The sequence below is a fragment of the Varanus komodoensis genome, unplaced genomic scaffold, assembly GCF_004798865.1.
Source record: "Varanus komodoensis strain SLA01 unplaced genomic scaffold, ASM479886v1 scaffold16, whole genome shotgun sequence".
In the NCBI taxonomy this organism is placed as follows: Eukaryota; Metazoa; Chordata; class Lepidosauria; order Squamata; family Varanidae; genus Varanus; species Varanus komodoensis.
In genome coordinates, this window is record NW_025335468.1 from 15,966,859 (window position 1) to 15,980,935 (window position 14,077).

The 14,077-nt window shown below is 40.0% G+C and overlaps 1 protein-coding gene across 1 annotated transcript; it reads right to left on the minus strand.

Annotated features, from left to right (window-relative positions):
* Positions 1–204: 204 nt before the first annotated feature.
* RNF141 (ring finger protein 141) lies at positions 205–13,612 on the minus strand. Its single transcript, XM_044425548.1, has 6 exons — positions 13,504–13,612; positions 10,509–10,710; positions 9,459–9,567; positions 8,938–9,119; positions 5,287–5,394; positions 205–3,432 (listed from the first exon to the last, which is right to left on the minus strand). The coding sequence occupies exons 2-6, from the start codon at positions 10,697–10,699 to the stop codon at positions 3,282–3,284; spliced, it is 741 nt and encodes a 246-aa protein (XP_044281483.1). The 5' UTR covers positions 10,700–10,710; positions 13,504–13,612; the 3' UTR covers positions 205–3,281.
* Between the last annotated feature and the right edge of the window lie 465 nt (positions 13,613–14,077).

Genomic DNA, 14,077 nt, shown 5'->3' on the forward strand with positions numbered 1-14,077 from the left:
AACAGATTTATGACTCCTTTAGATGCATTCTTCTTTGCCCGAGCATCAGTAGGGTGCTTCATAACCATGCGCTCATGGACCTGAGAATATGGAAACAGATAAAATGAACAGTATGGCCTCTCTCTCTCTAAAAACACACACACACGCACGCGCGCGCACTTGTGCTGAGATCTGGATTTCCAATAGAAAAAACACTGGCAAAGATGAAGGAAATTGAAGTGTTTATTGCACAAAATTCATAATAATACAATGGAAGGCTTAGAGCTATTAACAGTCTTTATCAAATTCTTAAGAAATATTCACATTCATGCTAAAAAAGGGAATGCAATTTTTTGTTCTAAAAGCAGCAATTCAACTTTTCCAAACCAAAATCATCTCATCTCCAATGTGCAATTAAGCTACAGTTTTATAGTGTTTCATTGTTTTTTCAGAAGTAATGCACATACTATTTTTAATCTACACGTTTGTGATTTTGCTATGTGCTTGCCTGCTTTATAGTGAGAAGGCTTGAGCAAGCATGGTAACTTGGATTTTGCCCCACATACTCCGGAAATTTCCCCTTCCATATGCAGCTTCAGAGGACTGGCAGTCCTTTGCTGCTAGTGGGAAGCAAAGCTCTACAGTGTAACAGAGGGAGGGAGGAAAAGCAACAGTGACACAGAAGAGTAAACCCAGAGTGGCCAAGTCCACATGGCTGCCCTCCATACATATACAAGGTACACATTACAGTACATACACCAATGTGTACATTTATTTAAAATGCTATACACACTAGAAAGTATATAAATTATACACCTATTTACAAGCATTGATGTGACACTTTCATGTGCACATGTATTTCTAAGTGATAGGTTTAATACCCATTGTTTTGGAATTTTCAGCTCTTCAAAATCTGGCATATCAGACTTTCCAGACACAAATGCAGGATTTTAGTTTGTCATGAAAAAAGAGCTGGTTGATTTAATACTTCAGTGTTTATGCTGCAGTAAGAAAATGTGAAGTCAAATGAAGGTAACTCTTCATCAGGGAAGAATGGTTCACTGTTTCTTTAAATCACTGATGTTAAGCATTAGGCACATCTACTGCAGCACAACCAGCTCCAAATACTTTGGAAAGTAGGGAATGACTCGAACTCATTGTTGGTTTTATTTTTATAGCCAGAGAAATACCAAACCATACTCTTCATATTCACTGTGCACTTCAATGCCTATTTATAATCAATGTGTAATGAAAAAATGTTCCCAAGTAAATCATTTCAGGACTGCAACCCATTACTGGCATTCAGTAAGTCAAAGCTCTCCCTGGATGCAGTAATAAGAATTGCTGTCAAATCTGCCCTTGGGCATGTCACATTAGAAGGGAAAGAAAGAAACAACCTCTGCTATACTTTAACTGTGTGGACTGCATCTGATAACCTCTAATAAGCCACAAATGTTTGTCATTTTTGAAGTGCATAATCCTAGGACCTTGGGCATAATTTAAAACGGCTTTATCTAACATTGTAAATCTGAAAAGATTTGTGTTAACCTTCATATATATTTAAAAGTTCACTGAGAATGACAAAAAACAATTTTATAATGCTCAAATACCTGGCAACCTCAAATATGATACTGCCACTTCATGAAAATTTAAGTTATTAACTCTCCCAAAATAAAGGCAAAAATTGTAACACTTTAAAAATACAAATGGATGTAGAAAAGACTGTGTTACATCAATCAAGCCTAACATCCACACCTACCACTTCTGGCCAGGCCACTTGCCCTGCTCCTTACACCAGATGACTGGGTCTGTAAGCTACTCTCTCAAGTTTCCCACAATACCCCTGCAATATTGCTCTGGACATTATGAGCAGTGTAAATTAGTGACCTGAAAGATGCCTACCATTGCCACCAATAACCCACTGCCAGGCTGCTATATGCATCCTTACATCAATGTCTTTGAAAAGCATTATAAGATTAGAGATTAAGAACAAATGCAACAGGTCATGTGACAGTAAAGCAAGAATCAGAACTTTGTAACTATCTAGATGTTGGCCTCCCAGTTCTCATCAACATTAGCCACATGATCAATGGTCAAGAATGATGAGAAACTGATGTAAATTCCTCACACTGCACTAAAACAGCACTTGTAGAAGGGAGTCAAGCACTATTTGTTGTCACCAACTTACAGCTACTTCTTTTTAAACAGAGGCCTGGTTTATAAGAACTAAGAAATCAAAGTATGCCAAACTAACATAACTGGTAAAGCTAGTTGTATGATATATACTCAGAAACCAGAACTCTTTGGTGGTCTGATCAGTAAGTTCTGGACACATCAGTAAAGAACATAACCACACATTTATTCAATGGTGTTAATCCACTAGTGGAACTAACCTCAATTCCTTTTCTGCAAAGTACTCTTCTGCTAGTGGAAGGAGTGGAGGAGGCAAGTCTTGCCTCCCGTTGCAGCCCCTATCCCTATGACCCTGCCTGTTCTGGAAGGTCCCTCAACTATCTGTGGCACATTTTGGTGGGTAGGACAAGACCACAGGCGGAGAACAGAATTGGTGAAAATGGCCTCCCACCCTATACAGCCACCAAAAAGCTCTGCTGGATCAAAAGACTTTCACTGGCAGAAAAAGCCCTTCAATCCCCAGAAACTTTTACTGAATCCAACCTTATGACAATCATGGATGAGGAAGCCTTAAATTTAAGCTGCCTGGAGAATTTATTCTTTCTCAACAGAAGTTCAATATCCAGTTATTTATCAAAATAACTGCTATCACAAAACTTGCAACAGCAAGTAGTTACTGAAGCAAATACATGTAATACTAAAAGTGGCAATGATTTACCACAAGGGGGCAACACAAATTACCGAATTTTACAAAGCGACTGTAGTGATTCCTATTCACAGAGGCAGGCCTGCACCCACCTGATGAAGGACTGCTTCTCAGTGCAGTACTGAATAGGCCCTCTGTAACCACCCACGTTTTTTCCCCATTTCTCCAAGTGCAATTTGAACGAACCATCACAAAAGAACTATATTGAAACTAAAATATTTGCTGTTCCAGTGTTTCATAAAGTGTAAGAAAATGCTTAGCATCACCAGTTGATAAAATGTCACCACTTAAAGGAAAATTAAAAAAAAATAAATGCAGACTGTGTTTCACACACTTTTTAAAAGACTACTGATTTAGCTTACAGTGACTGACACAATGAGTAAACAAAGCAAAGGGAACAAAGAAAATGAAGTGTTAAGAGGTTTCAAGTCTAGGAATCACAGAATCATTGCTACCATCACCATCAGGGCCTGTGAGGCTGGCCGGCCTCATCCACCATGTTGAGTATGTAGGTTGCGATATCTTCTTCTGTAGGTGCATCAGAGACCACCCAAGAATCATTTGCTGCAGTCACCTGCAGACGGCATATAGGGCAACTCCTGTGACGACCGCTCCTGTGTGGGGAAGGCAAAACAAAGCAGAAGACATTCTTCCTTTCAAAATGTTACGTTGATAATAACCATGACTATCTGTATTCACTGGATAGGATATCATTTCTAATAATTGCACTTTGGTTTGATATGTTTTTGTTGTCATGTGGGGAATAAGGAATCAGAAGCTCAAACTTTTATATAACATGAGTGACCAGCATCCACTGAAAAAAACATGCACCTACATTACTTCAGTAGCCCAGTTCAATGCCTTAATGTAGAAGAATGACCCAGAATAGTGATGTCAGCCCAGTATGGGAGATGTGTGAGTGAATTTTATGTAACTGATATTGGTTTTGCAGGAAAAGAGAATGAACCCGCCTCACTTTCTTGTGGCCCCATACCTCTTTAATCCTTATGACCCCCCCACCACCAACCTGTTATTTGCTATGGGAGGAAAGCTATTACTTGGGTAGGGAGGAACAATTAACCCCCCCTCTTCAGCTCTGATGGCCCCTACCGTGCAACATGACCAAATATTTTACAGGGATTTACATCTTGTCTAGCCTGGCCCTAATAGTACCTTTTTAAGATAATTAGGAATGCTTAAATCCCTAAAGGATACATTCTTAGGACCAGAAGTTGCCCAATAATGAAAGCAGTATTAACAACGGAGTTCCATGAGCACTTGCATGAATGTTTTGTTCCAACAAGGTCAGAGATTCCTTGGATTCCATTCTGCTTTCAAGTGGAATTGGCCATACTATTTATCTTTGTAATCAAGACAGAATAGAGGAATGATTATTGTTCTTAAAAAACAAAACAAAACAGGCACGAAATTCTAGGCTTTAATTTGTGAAAGCCTGATTATTTGTCTAGTTGACTATTTGCTAAAGCCTAGCTTGGAATAGGGTCCAGTTGAATTTGCTTTGCACTGCAGATGGTTCTTATCCACAATTATAGAAGTTATCTTCCCTGCTGCAGTTTTTACTATGGAACACAAGCCAATATACACAACTGGAGGGAGGGTATTTAGAAACACAAAGCATCATTAGTGAATGGCCCGGCTCATGTATTACTAACTATAGTTAGTCTGGACCATGTGGCAGTGAGTGGGTGAGCTGTCTCCTGCTCACCATTTCTGCTTTGAATCACCTTTCATAAACAAGCCAGAAAACATTCCAAACCTGGCTTGTGTGTAATTTTTAGCCCATGAATTGCCTAGCCATGCCTGAATGAGCATCTGTTTTGCGTCTGCTTTCATAAATGTTTGTTTTCCCTGGGTTAAGATTAAGTATTTCTGTACTTAAAAGCAGATCAAAAGCTTCAAGATGGAACTATTTTCTTTTGACTAAACACATCTATTTTAATTTTATTTAGCTATACATGCAGACTGTTGCTGGCAAGAAACATGACTGAAGCTTTGACTTGTGATAGTATTAAATTACAATTTAATTTAAATATATATACAGTATATATACTGTATTTAAGTATAATTATGTAATTATTATTATTGATAAATATCAATACATTATTGATATAACAAAATTACAATTGACCTTTTATTATATTTCTTTCCATTAGGTTATGCCCTCCACTTGTCAGCAACAGGTCAGGCATGTTATCATGATAATGTTTACCAATTAAGAGAATAGGGAAATGCTCACGAAAAAGAGTCAATACCCGTGTTCAAATCTAGTTCACCTATTACCCTGCAAAATACATCCTGTAGTCCATGGTACCTACCAAGATCAATGTTTCCTTTGACAAGAGGAGAGATTGTTTCAGCTGTCCTATTAAAGGAATAGTCTAAGGAAACTGATGAAATGCATTTCAAGGCAATGCAGCAGCTGCCAGGGCCTGCGTCAGACAACTCACCATTTGTCAATGCATTTCTGACAAAAGCTGTGGGCACATGGCAAGATGAGATCCGCACGTCCATCCATGCAGATGCAACATTCTTCCTCATCAGTCAGCTGTTTCACCCTATAAACCAAAGAGCACTATGGATTCACAGTCACAGAAAATGAGAACTGGGAAAATTTACATTTCAACATGTCTTGGAATGTCTCTTTTGTTAAAACATAGGATTTTTATTGTGAATGTGTATACTTCACAATTGCCACCCAATCATGTGGCACCCAATGCGCTGTAGTGTGAGATGGGGACTCCGGAGATAGGAGTTCTGGTCCTGAGTCATTCATGGCACTAACTGGGTGATTAGACCAGTCACAGACTCTCAGCTTAAACTACCTCACAGGGTTGTTGATGTTGTGAGGATAAGATTGAGAGGAGAAAGAGAATTTTGCAAGCCTCGTTGACTTTCTTGAAAGACAAAAAAAGAAGATGGGATTATATCAATCTCTGAGCTGAACTATGTACAACTTGTAGAAGCCATTTTTGTCTTCTCCTAAGCAAAGGGAGCACAATTGCTCTAATCCAGCAATTTCCTACTGCATGCTTTGAGACCAGTCTGATGCAAAGCAGCTGCTCTGCATGTATCAGTCAGGATATGGTGAATGTACACAGTTGGTGTATGGTGCACAAATCAAGAAGGGGGTGTTTAGTACACTGGTACACATTCCATGTGGGCTATCTACCTCTGATCTCTATGTATCGACATTAATTTCTGAATATATTAGGCTGCCATGAGGTCTGTGCAAGAGGAAGAAAGACAAGATATAAATACAATATAATAATGTGTGTGTCACGCACATGATGATTCATTCTACTTCCGAACAAATGGCTATTTCACTGTGATCTGTGTACCTTCTTTCAACAGCTTTCTGGCATGGCACTGATGCAGAGCACAGTTGGGCCTGTGAATATTTCTGGACAGCATAAGCTGTTTGCAAGCCACACATTTACTAAGTCACTCATATTAAACTGTATCAAAGTAATATGTATCTCCTAAATAACAGAGAAATGTCATTAGATTTCTTTTTTCTTGAAAAAGACTACAAAATTATTTTCATACAGGGTTTGCTTTGCTACTTATGTTCAGAGCTAAAAAAAAACTAAACAACAAAACTAATCTGCATGTGAAACTAGGGTACAAATAGAATTTTTACAGTGTATACTTGAGTGAACTATGCTGTGATATTCCAATGCCCAAATGAAAATAATTGCATACAATAATTTCTTGGGTGCCTCATTTTTGTGCAGGAGAACAAAAAACACATTTTACATTACTGCTGTTTTCTCTGCATTCTAAAAAGGCTAAGCACTTTTTATGGCTACATTGTCAACTGCCATTTTCCCCTAGTGTAGTTGCTCTATGTCTGAAGTGTTTTTGAGCTCTCACTGGTAATTCTGCATGCAATTTCATTAAGTCATTAAAATCACAGTTGGAAAAAATGTATGAACAAGGTTGGAATTAAGACAGCATCTTTTGTATGTATTATGTTATCTCAAGAATTGTAACTGTGTACCTATTTTCTTCTCAAAGCCTCTCCCTCTCCATATTCCTTGGCTTTTAAATGATGCCTTGCTTACATTTGCTCTAAGTTAACTGCTAGCAAACATGCATCAGTATGTGTACCTATAATAAAACAGATGCTGATGTTAGCCGCTAGCAAAACAGGATATCATCTATGAGCTAGTTCATGGTTTTTGCAAGTCTTCCAGGTGACAGCTGATGACCTTCCTAAGTGGGAAGTTTCATATGCCAAAATATAAACAGCAAAGAACGTAAGTGGAACAAGGCAAAATAGACAGCTCTGACTTTTGTTCTGACTCATTTAATTAGCTTTCTTAGTTCAGATTAACAATGTAATACAAACACAGCAAGAATCTATCACCCTGATTAGTAATGTGTTTAGATTTTTTGTCTATTTCACAGGGTGTTAACGGTTGAATCATACTACAGGTATGTCTCAAGCTGTACAAAACTGTTCTGCACCTCCCCCAACAGCATTTGGCCTAGGTTATGTTTATACAGCTTTCCTCACTTTCTTCATGCTTTGGATCAGGATCTGTAGCACGGCAGAACAGTTCTAATGTTACAGCTGCATCATAGGTAAATATGCTACAACTATTATGATCTGCTTTACACCAACACAAGGCAATACAGTCCTGCAAATCCACAATGTTCAAAGATTACTTCCTTGATCTTCTAGATGGCCAGACCACTGATATCTATTATTCAGTAACAAAAGCTCTCTGGACAGTTCATAAAATAAAAAGGTAATACACAAGAGCATACTAAAACACTATTAACAGTACCCAAGACTGCTAGTCTGCTTATACCACTGACACAGATAACATGTTTAAAATTTGAATGACTAAAAAGCCCAGGAAAATAAAGTAGTCTTCACTTAGTGCCAAAAAGATCATAATGTATGTACCAGGCAAGCCTCTCTGGGGAACACATTGTACAACTGGGGGCCACCACTGAAAAAGCTAGGAATATGGCATTCAAAGACAATGACAATCTCTAATTCTTTGTTCCTTTTAGAATAGTTTAGCATGAGCAAAAGAACCAAGGACACATTAAGTATCAAAGCATAGGAAGAAGGCACAAATAACTGCTGAAAAATATGGTTTAGAAATGGATGACTAAACAGGATTTGAGTTCAAACCATTACTTACGTGGGGGCTGGCTGGTCCTAGACCAAGTCAGAACCCCCAGCTCTTCATCCCCCATCTAAAAGATGTAAATCTGAATCGTTGCAGAGAGAATACACTGTAAGGGCCCGTTCCTACCACACCCACTCTAAATGCCCCTGAATTCAGAGGCTTGGCTCCACCTAATGGCTGCAGCAAGGTGCAGTGGCTGCAATCTCCACTGTTATCATGCCTCACTCCAAGCCAACTCAAAACTGGGACAATAGTACCAATAATCAAACTTACAACAAGACTTACAATGATATAATGAAAGCTCCAAAAGAAGCAAGTAGATCTTATGGAAGCCAGGAAAGAAGTGTCTGGATAATAAGAATGGGTTCATTAAACTTCAGCTCTATTTGTAGTTGCCTTAGTCTTTAAAAGCAAATATAAGGACATTATGCAACCTCTCCACTAAACTGCTTGTGCATGTATCATTTAAGAATCACTATACATGGAAAGATGGAAACAGATAATATTCAGAGGAAAGGTGGCAAAGCCCTGAGAATGAAAGCAAATATATATACATGACAAATAATGTACTGCTGTTGTAAAGTGGATCATCTTCAATACACAAGTCTTTCCACAAGAAGATCTGTATTTCCCAAGCAGTATTATGCACCATAGCATTATAAGGAAGTTAAATTTAATTTGTAACCGGTACCTTTACTTCTTTGGTACTTGATGCAGATGCTTTGAAGGACAAGAGAATCCTCACTTAAACAAAGTCCTTATACTCACAGAGACAGAAAAGGTTGTAACTATTAATATTCTCCAAGCTGAGCTGCAAGACTTAGAGATCTAGCACTACAGGTTTGGTCTGTGCAAAATACTCCTTTATACACATATATTTCTTTGAATATACATGCACAATTGAGAAAAATACATTCAAACACTAATTAATCTCTTAGCACGCTCAGATACCTTCCCATCCAAATGCTGGCCTGACAAGATGCAACAGATGACAGATCCTCTGCAGCTCCTTCTGATGCAGTGTTCTGCACAAGAACACTTGCTGCCTGACTTGTGACATCTTTATAAAGTTGAATGAACTGATACAAGTTCATGATTCTTGATGCTTCGACAATGCCACTTGTCTTGTTTATCTAAATATACAGAAAGCAATCTCAGCATTTTAATGTTAACTCCTTACTATTTGTTCTCAACACTGTTTGTTTATAAATGTGTACATAATTGAAACATGGACCATGAGTTCCCAAGGTGAAGAACCACTATCTATTTAGTCTCCCCCCTTCATATTGAGTTGCATTAAAACTACAGTATAAAGGTTGCATTACAATCACAGCAAGTTAAGTACTGGCATTTTAAAAACAATTACAAAACTTATCTTTTCTCCTAGCTGGAGTTAGACACAAAGTTCAATGATAGTCTCTGGATTATATTTTGATATTGAATTAAAAAGTTAAATACTTTGATAAACTTACCTTAGTACATACTACACGAACAGCCATCTTCCAGAGAGCAGAAGCATCTGAACCTGGCTGCACTTCAAACAAAAGATGCTTGTCCTGGCCAGAACCTAACTTGGCAGTGCTGAAAATATTTAATATTAATGCAGTTCAATTATGTAGTAGGTATTAAAACATAATTCAGTCCATATTAGAAATTAGATATCCAATCTAATTTCTGCCCTTTATGGATCCAGTTCATAGTAAGTGTAGACACTCAATTTATACTATACTCAGCTTTATTTTATCTACAGTTTATTAGCAATTATTATGGTACTTTAATTTATGAGGTTCGATTGTGTGCAATGGGGCTGAGAAAGGTTTCCCACCTGAGAAAGCTCCTTGCTGAAACATGTGAACTGTTGCACCAGAGACTGAAGTAGAATGGGGGAATCTCTGAAAAGTTATTAGTTTAACTGCAACTCTCTGAAGTTTTAGCAAATATATGGTATATTAATTTTGTTGAACCTCCAGTGGTGCTGCTTAGAGGATTATGGAACTATCAAACTATATCCAATAAATACCTTTGACAGGGAAATCATATCTTTTTATGGCAGGTTTGGTTTTAAAAACGTTGCCAAAAAAAAAAAAAAAATCTGATAAAAGCGGCCAACCCCAGCTTATATCAACAGCTATCCAAAGTGTTTAACATATTTGTTAAAGGTATAATTCAATTGTGACTACCCATTCCTGGTAAGCCACACTCACAAACAGGCAGCAAGGTCTTTTAAGGAGATACTAGCAGACTAAGAAGGCTACCTTGTTAAATTTTATAAACATGCACATTTCTTTGGTGAATGTTAATTGCTAAAAAAGCCCCCTTACATCTGTGAAATGAAAAAAGTATGGAGTATTTATTATTTCAATTGAACTTCTTATCTAGCATAGTTCTACAACACTTGTAGAATATGCAAGTGCTTCATCTTTTATAAAGAGGTGCACAAACCTCCCCCCCAAAAGATCTCCAGATGCTGCAGGTCATTTACTCTGCAAAGATGTATAAAAGAACAACAAAAGAAGTCTTACATGTCATTTAGTTCAGCTACTCTTCCCAAAAATTCCTCATATGTCAAGAAGCCACTTTCTCGAACCAGAGTTACATGTTTGATGACTTTTTCTGGAAGCTTGTTAATAACAGTGTGCGTCTGACCTGACAGCTGTTGGCCCATGATAAACTGCTTTAGCTCAACATCCAAGAAGAAAGCAACTTCTCTCATTTGGAGAATGCCTAATAAATACAATTAACATTGCTCTATTAGAACAAACAGTCACCACTGCAATTATTATTCATTTCTTATAAACTACTGCATAACTCTGTACAAAGATCTATATACTGATACTAGGACACACAGCTTTAGATTTCAGTAGACTCTATTGGCACCTAATTTAAGAAGTACTTTAACAAATAGACTAAGTCATTTACAGAATCATAAATAGTAGAGTTGGAAGGGGCCAGAAGGCTCTGAGGTCCACCCGCTGCTCAGTGCAGGACACTGAGTTGAAACATCCCTCTCAGATGGGTGTCCAGTTGCATTTTGAATGGTTCTAGTGTAGGAGAGCCTGTGAATTAAGTATCCTATGAATACAAAAATGTATTGAAAGAAAATTGTAAAATACAAAATGTAGTGACTGTTGGTCACAAGATTTTATTTATTTATTTTTCGATTTATATCCTGCCTTTTTCCTACAAAGGGCTCAAGGCAGCTTACATCATTCTCCTTCTCCATCTTATCCCCAAAACAACAACCCTGTGAGGTAGGTTGGGCTGAGAGTCTGTGACTGGCCCAAAGTCACCCAGTTGGCTCCATGGCTGAGCGGGGACTAGAACCCAGATTGTCTGAGTCCCAGTCCCATGCTCTTAACCACTTTGCCACACTGGCTCCATTTTAAAATACTGTAGACCAAAAGTACCTCTTAAGAATATAAGAACAGCCATGCTGGATCAGACCAGTAGTCCATCCAGTCCATCACTCCATTCACCCAGTGGCAAACCAGCTGTCCACAGGATCCCTTCAGCAGGATGGGAACAAGAGTTCCACCTGCTCAAATTCCTCAGCAACTAACATATGCAGGCACACTGCCAGTGATAATGGAGGTAGCACATAGCCAACAAGGCTAATAGACTTTGACAGCCTTCCCTTCCATGAATTTGTCGAACAGCATTTTAAAGCAATCCAAATTAGTAGCCATCACTACTTCCTGTAGCAGTGAATTCCACAATTTAACTATTACCTGTGTGAAGAAGTACTTCTTTTTATCTGTGCTGAATGTGTCACCAGTCAGCTTCATTGGTGATTACGGGAACTTGTATTATGGAAAAGAGAGGTCTCCCTTACCCTTTTTCTAACTGGAATATGGTAACCCTTTGATCATTTTAGTTGTCCTTTTCGCAACTCAATAATGTCCTTTTTCAGTTGTAGAGACCAGAACTGGACACAATATTCTAAGTGCAGCCACTCCAGAGATTTGTATCAGGGGAGTACAATTTTGACAGATTAATTTTCAGTTCCTTTCTTAATTACGTCTAACATTGAGCTTGCCTTTCTTACAGCAGCTGCATATTGGGTTGACATTTTCATTGGACTGCCTACCATTGCCCCCCAACATCCCTTTATTGATCAGACACTGCTAGCTCAGATCTCATCAGGCTAAACTTGGTTAATTTATCTTATACTCACAAGAAGAAAAAAATAACATGAAAACACCCATTTCTGAAGTAAAACCACAAGGCAGTTACAATTCTTATATCTCTAGCCCATCCTCCTCCAAGTTCAGGCATAAAGGTTTCTGTCACCCCATTCTGGACAGGTAATAAATTACTTTTAGAATCCAGCATTTGTCAGAAGAACACAGAACTGCACAGAAGCATGCACCTCCTTCAAAAAGAACTAATGGTAAGAAGCCATTTCAAGGCTGGAACACATGTGGTTTCCTATTACCTGGAAAAGCATTATGTTCAACCTAAGAGATATGGCCCGAGGGTCAAACCTTGCCCTCCTGGGGTCCCAATGGTTCCTCAGATGACCACGTCCTATTCTTCTAGCCAAACTCCATTACCATGTCCCATTCCTTTGGCCTCACTGATTCTTTGGTGACTTCCACACTTTTGTGCAGTTTTTCATGCCACGCTAAATTTAGGCTGAAATGTCTCTTCTAAGTTTCCATTACTGGCTTTAAGAGCTTTAGCTAAAATTCGCTGGTATTTTTGCCCTTCAGGGCTTCTCCAAAATGGTCCTTGACATGAAAGAGGGTCAACATCTCAGTGTTAAGAGGATATACAAACCAGAAAGTAGCGCAGCGTTCTTCAACCTGGCGCCCTTCACAGGTGCGGAGCTACAACTCTCAGCATCCTCTAGCCAGGATTCCGGGAGTTATAGTCCAGCACAGCTGAAGAGCGCCAGGTTGGGGAAGCGGGAAGCAGGGCGACTGCTCCATTAACACATTCTCTGTAAAAGTGCGTGCGTTTCTTTTCCCCTCTCCCCCGCTCCCTATACAAACAAACACGTAGAGCCGCTTCTCCAGTCCAAGGGACCAACTACCGGGCGGACAGAGACAGCTGGACAGCTCAGGAGGCTTAACTCTGGTCAAGGCAAAGGCCCCCGTTAAGAAAAACGTTATATTTTACTAGGCTATAACATTTTATGGTATTAAGCTACGTCTTACAAACCATATGGAGATGCCACCGACAAATACAAAGGAAAGCATTCCGCGGCCGGATCTGACGGTGCCACACCCCTCGGAGACCCCCCCCCCCGCCCCGACTCCGCTCCTCCCTTCGCTCGCCGTCGGAATAAGCGAACATAGGCGCTCCCGCTTCGTCCCTGTCCCACCGGCGATGGGGATGGGGATGGGCCCCTGCGCCCGAAGAATGGGCTTGGGGGCTGAGGCGCCGCAGACGGGGAGAGAAGGGCTCGGCCGCCGCCGCACCTCCCCCCCTCCCCGTTTACGCAGCCCAACTTCAAGCAGACGGGGGCACATAAACGCCGCTGCCAAGAACAGGAGGAAACTCAAATAGCCTCACCCCCAGTACTCCGGCATCCTGCTGCAGGCCTCCGCCTCCCTCCGGGCGCAGAAGCCGCCCTCTTCTCCGCCTTCACAACCAGGACCGAGACGCGAAGTCATGACACATGATCCCGGTCGGGTCCCGTCGCGCCTGGCTTACGTCTCCGCGCCTCCTCCCACCTGGTTGCTAGGAGACCCAAGGAAGCGGCTTTTGCTGCGGATCCGTCGGCGCGTTAGGCAAGATGGAGAACAATTCAGCGGCCGCTCTGAATCCCAGTGAAGCCATTATAGGTACGTTATCGGTGTTCTGTGTTGCAGTGGAGGAACCGTAAAAACCGTAATTCTATACATGCCTAGAAAGAAAAAAAGCCTGCAGCTCCCACCGTGTCGAACCCAGTTGAGTTGGCTGGAAGTCGCTGTTGTGTTTGCTGTCTAAACACACATAAGATTACACCCTTATTTGATTTGGGTGGAAACACCCCAATCTTCAGATGCCCAAATATGCTTCCAACTTTTAAAAAGGAACCTAACTGTTTGGATTTGATGGTTGCCAGGTCAACCTGCCCTCAGGTGTCAGGATGCTGCTTTTAAAT

Bases quoted from the DNA above. Each gene is read 5' to 3' on its own strand.
- RNF141 (XM_044425548.1), bottom strand. From the start codon at position 10,699: ATGAGAGAAGTTGCTTTCTTCTTGGATGTTGAGCTAAAGCAGTTTATC. The intron at 9,568-10,508 runs GTAAGACTTCTT...AAATATTTTCAG, and splicing joins GTAGCTGAACTAAATGACAT to CACTGCCAAGTTAGGTTCTG. The intron at 3,433-5,286 runs GTGAGTTGTCTG...TTCCCCACACAG, and splicing joins CAGAAATGCATTGACAAATG to GAGCGGTCGTCACAGGAGTT.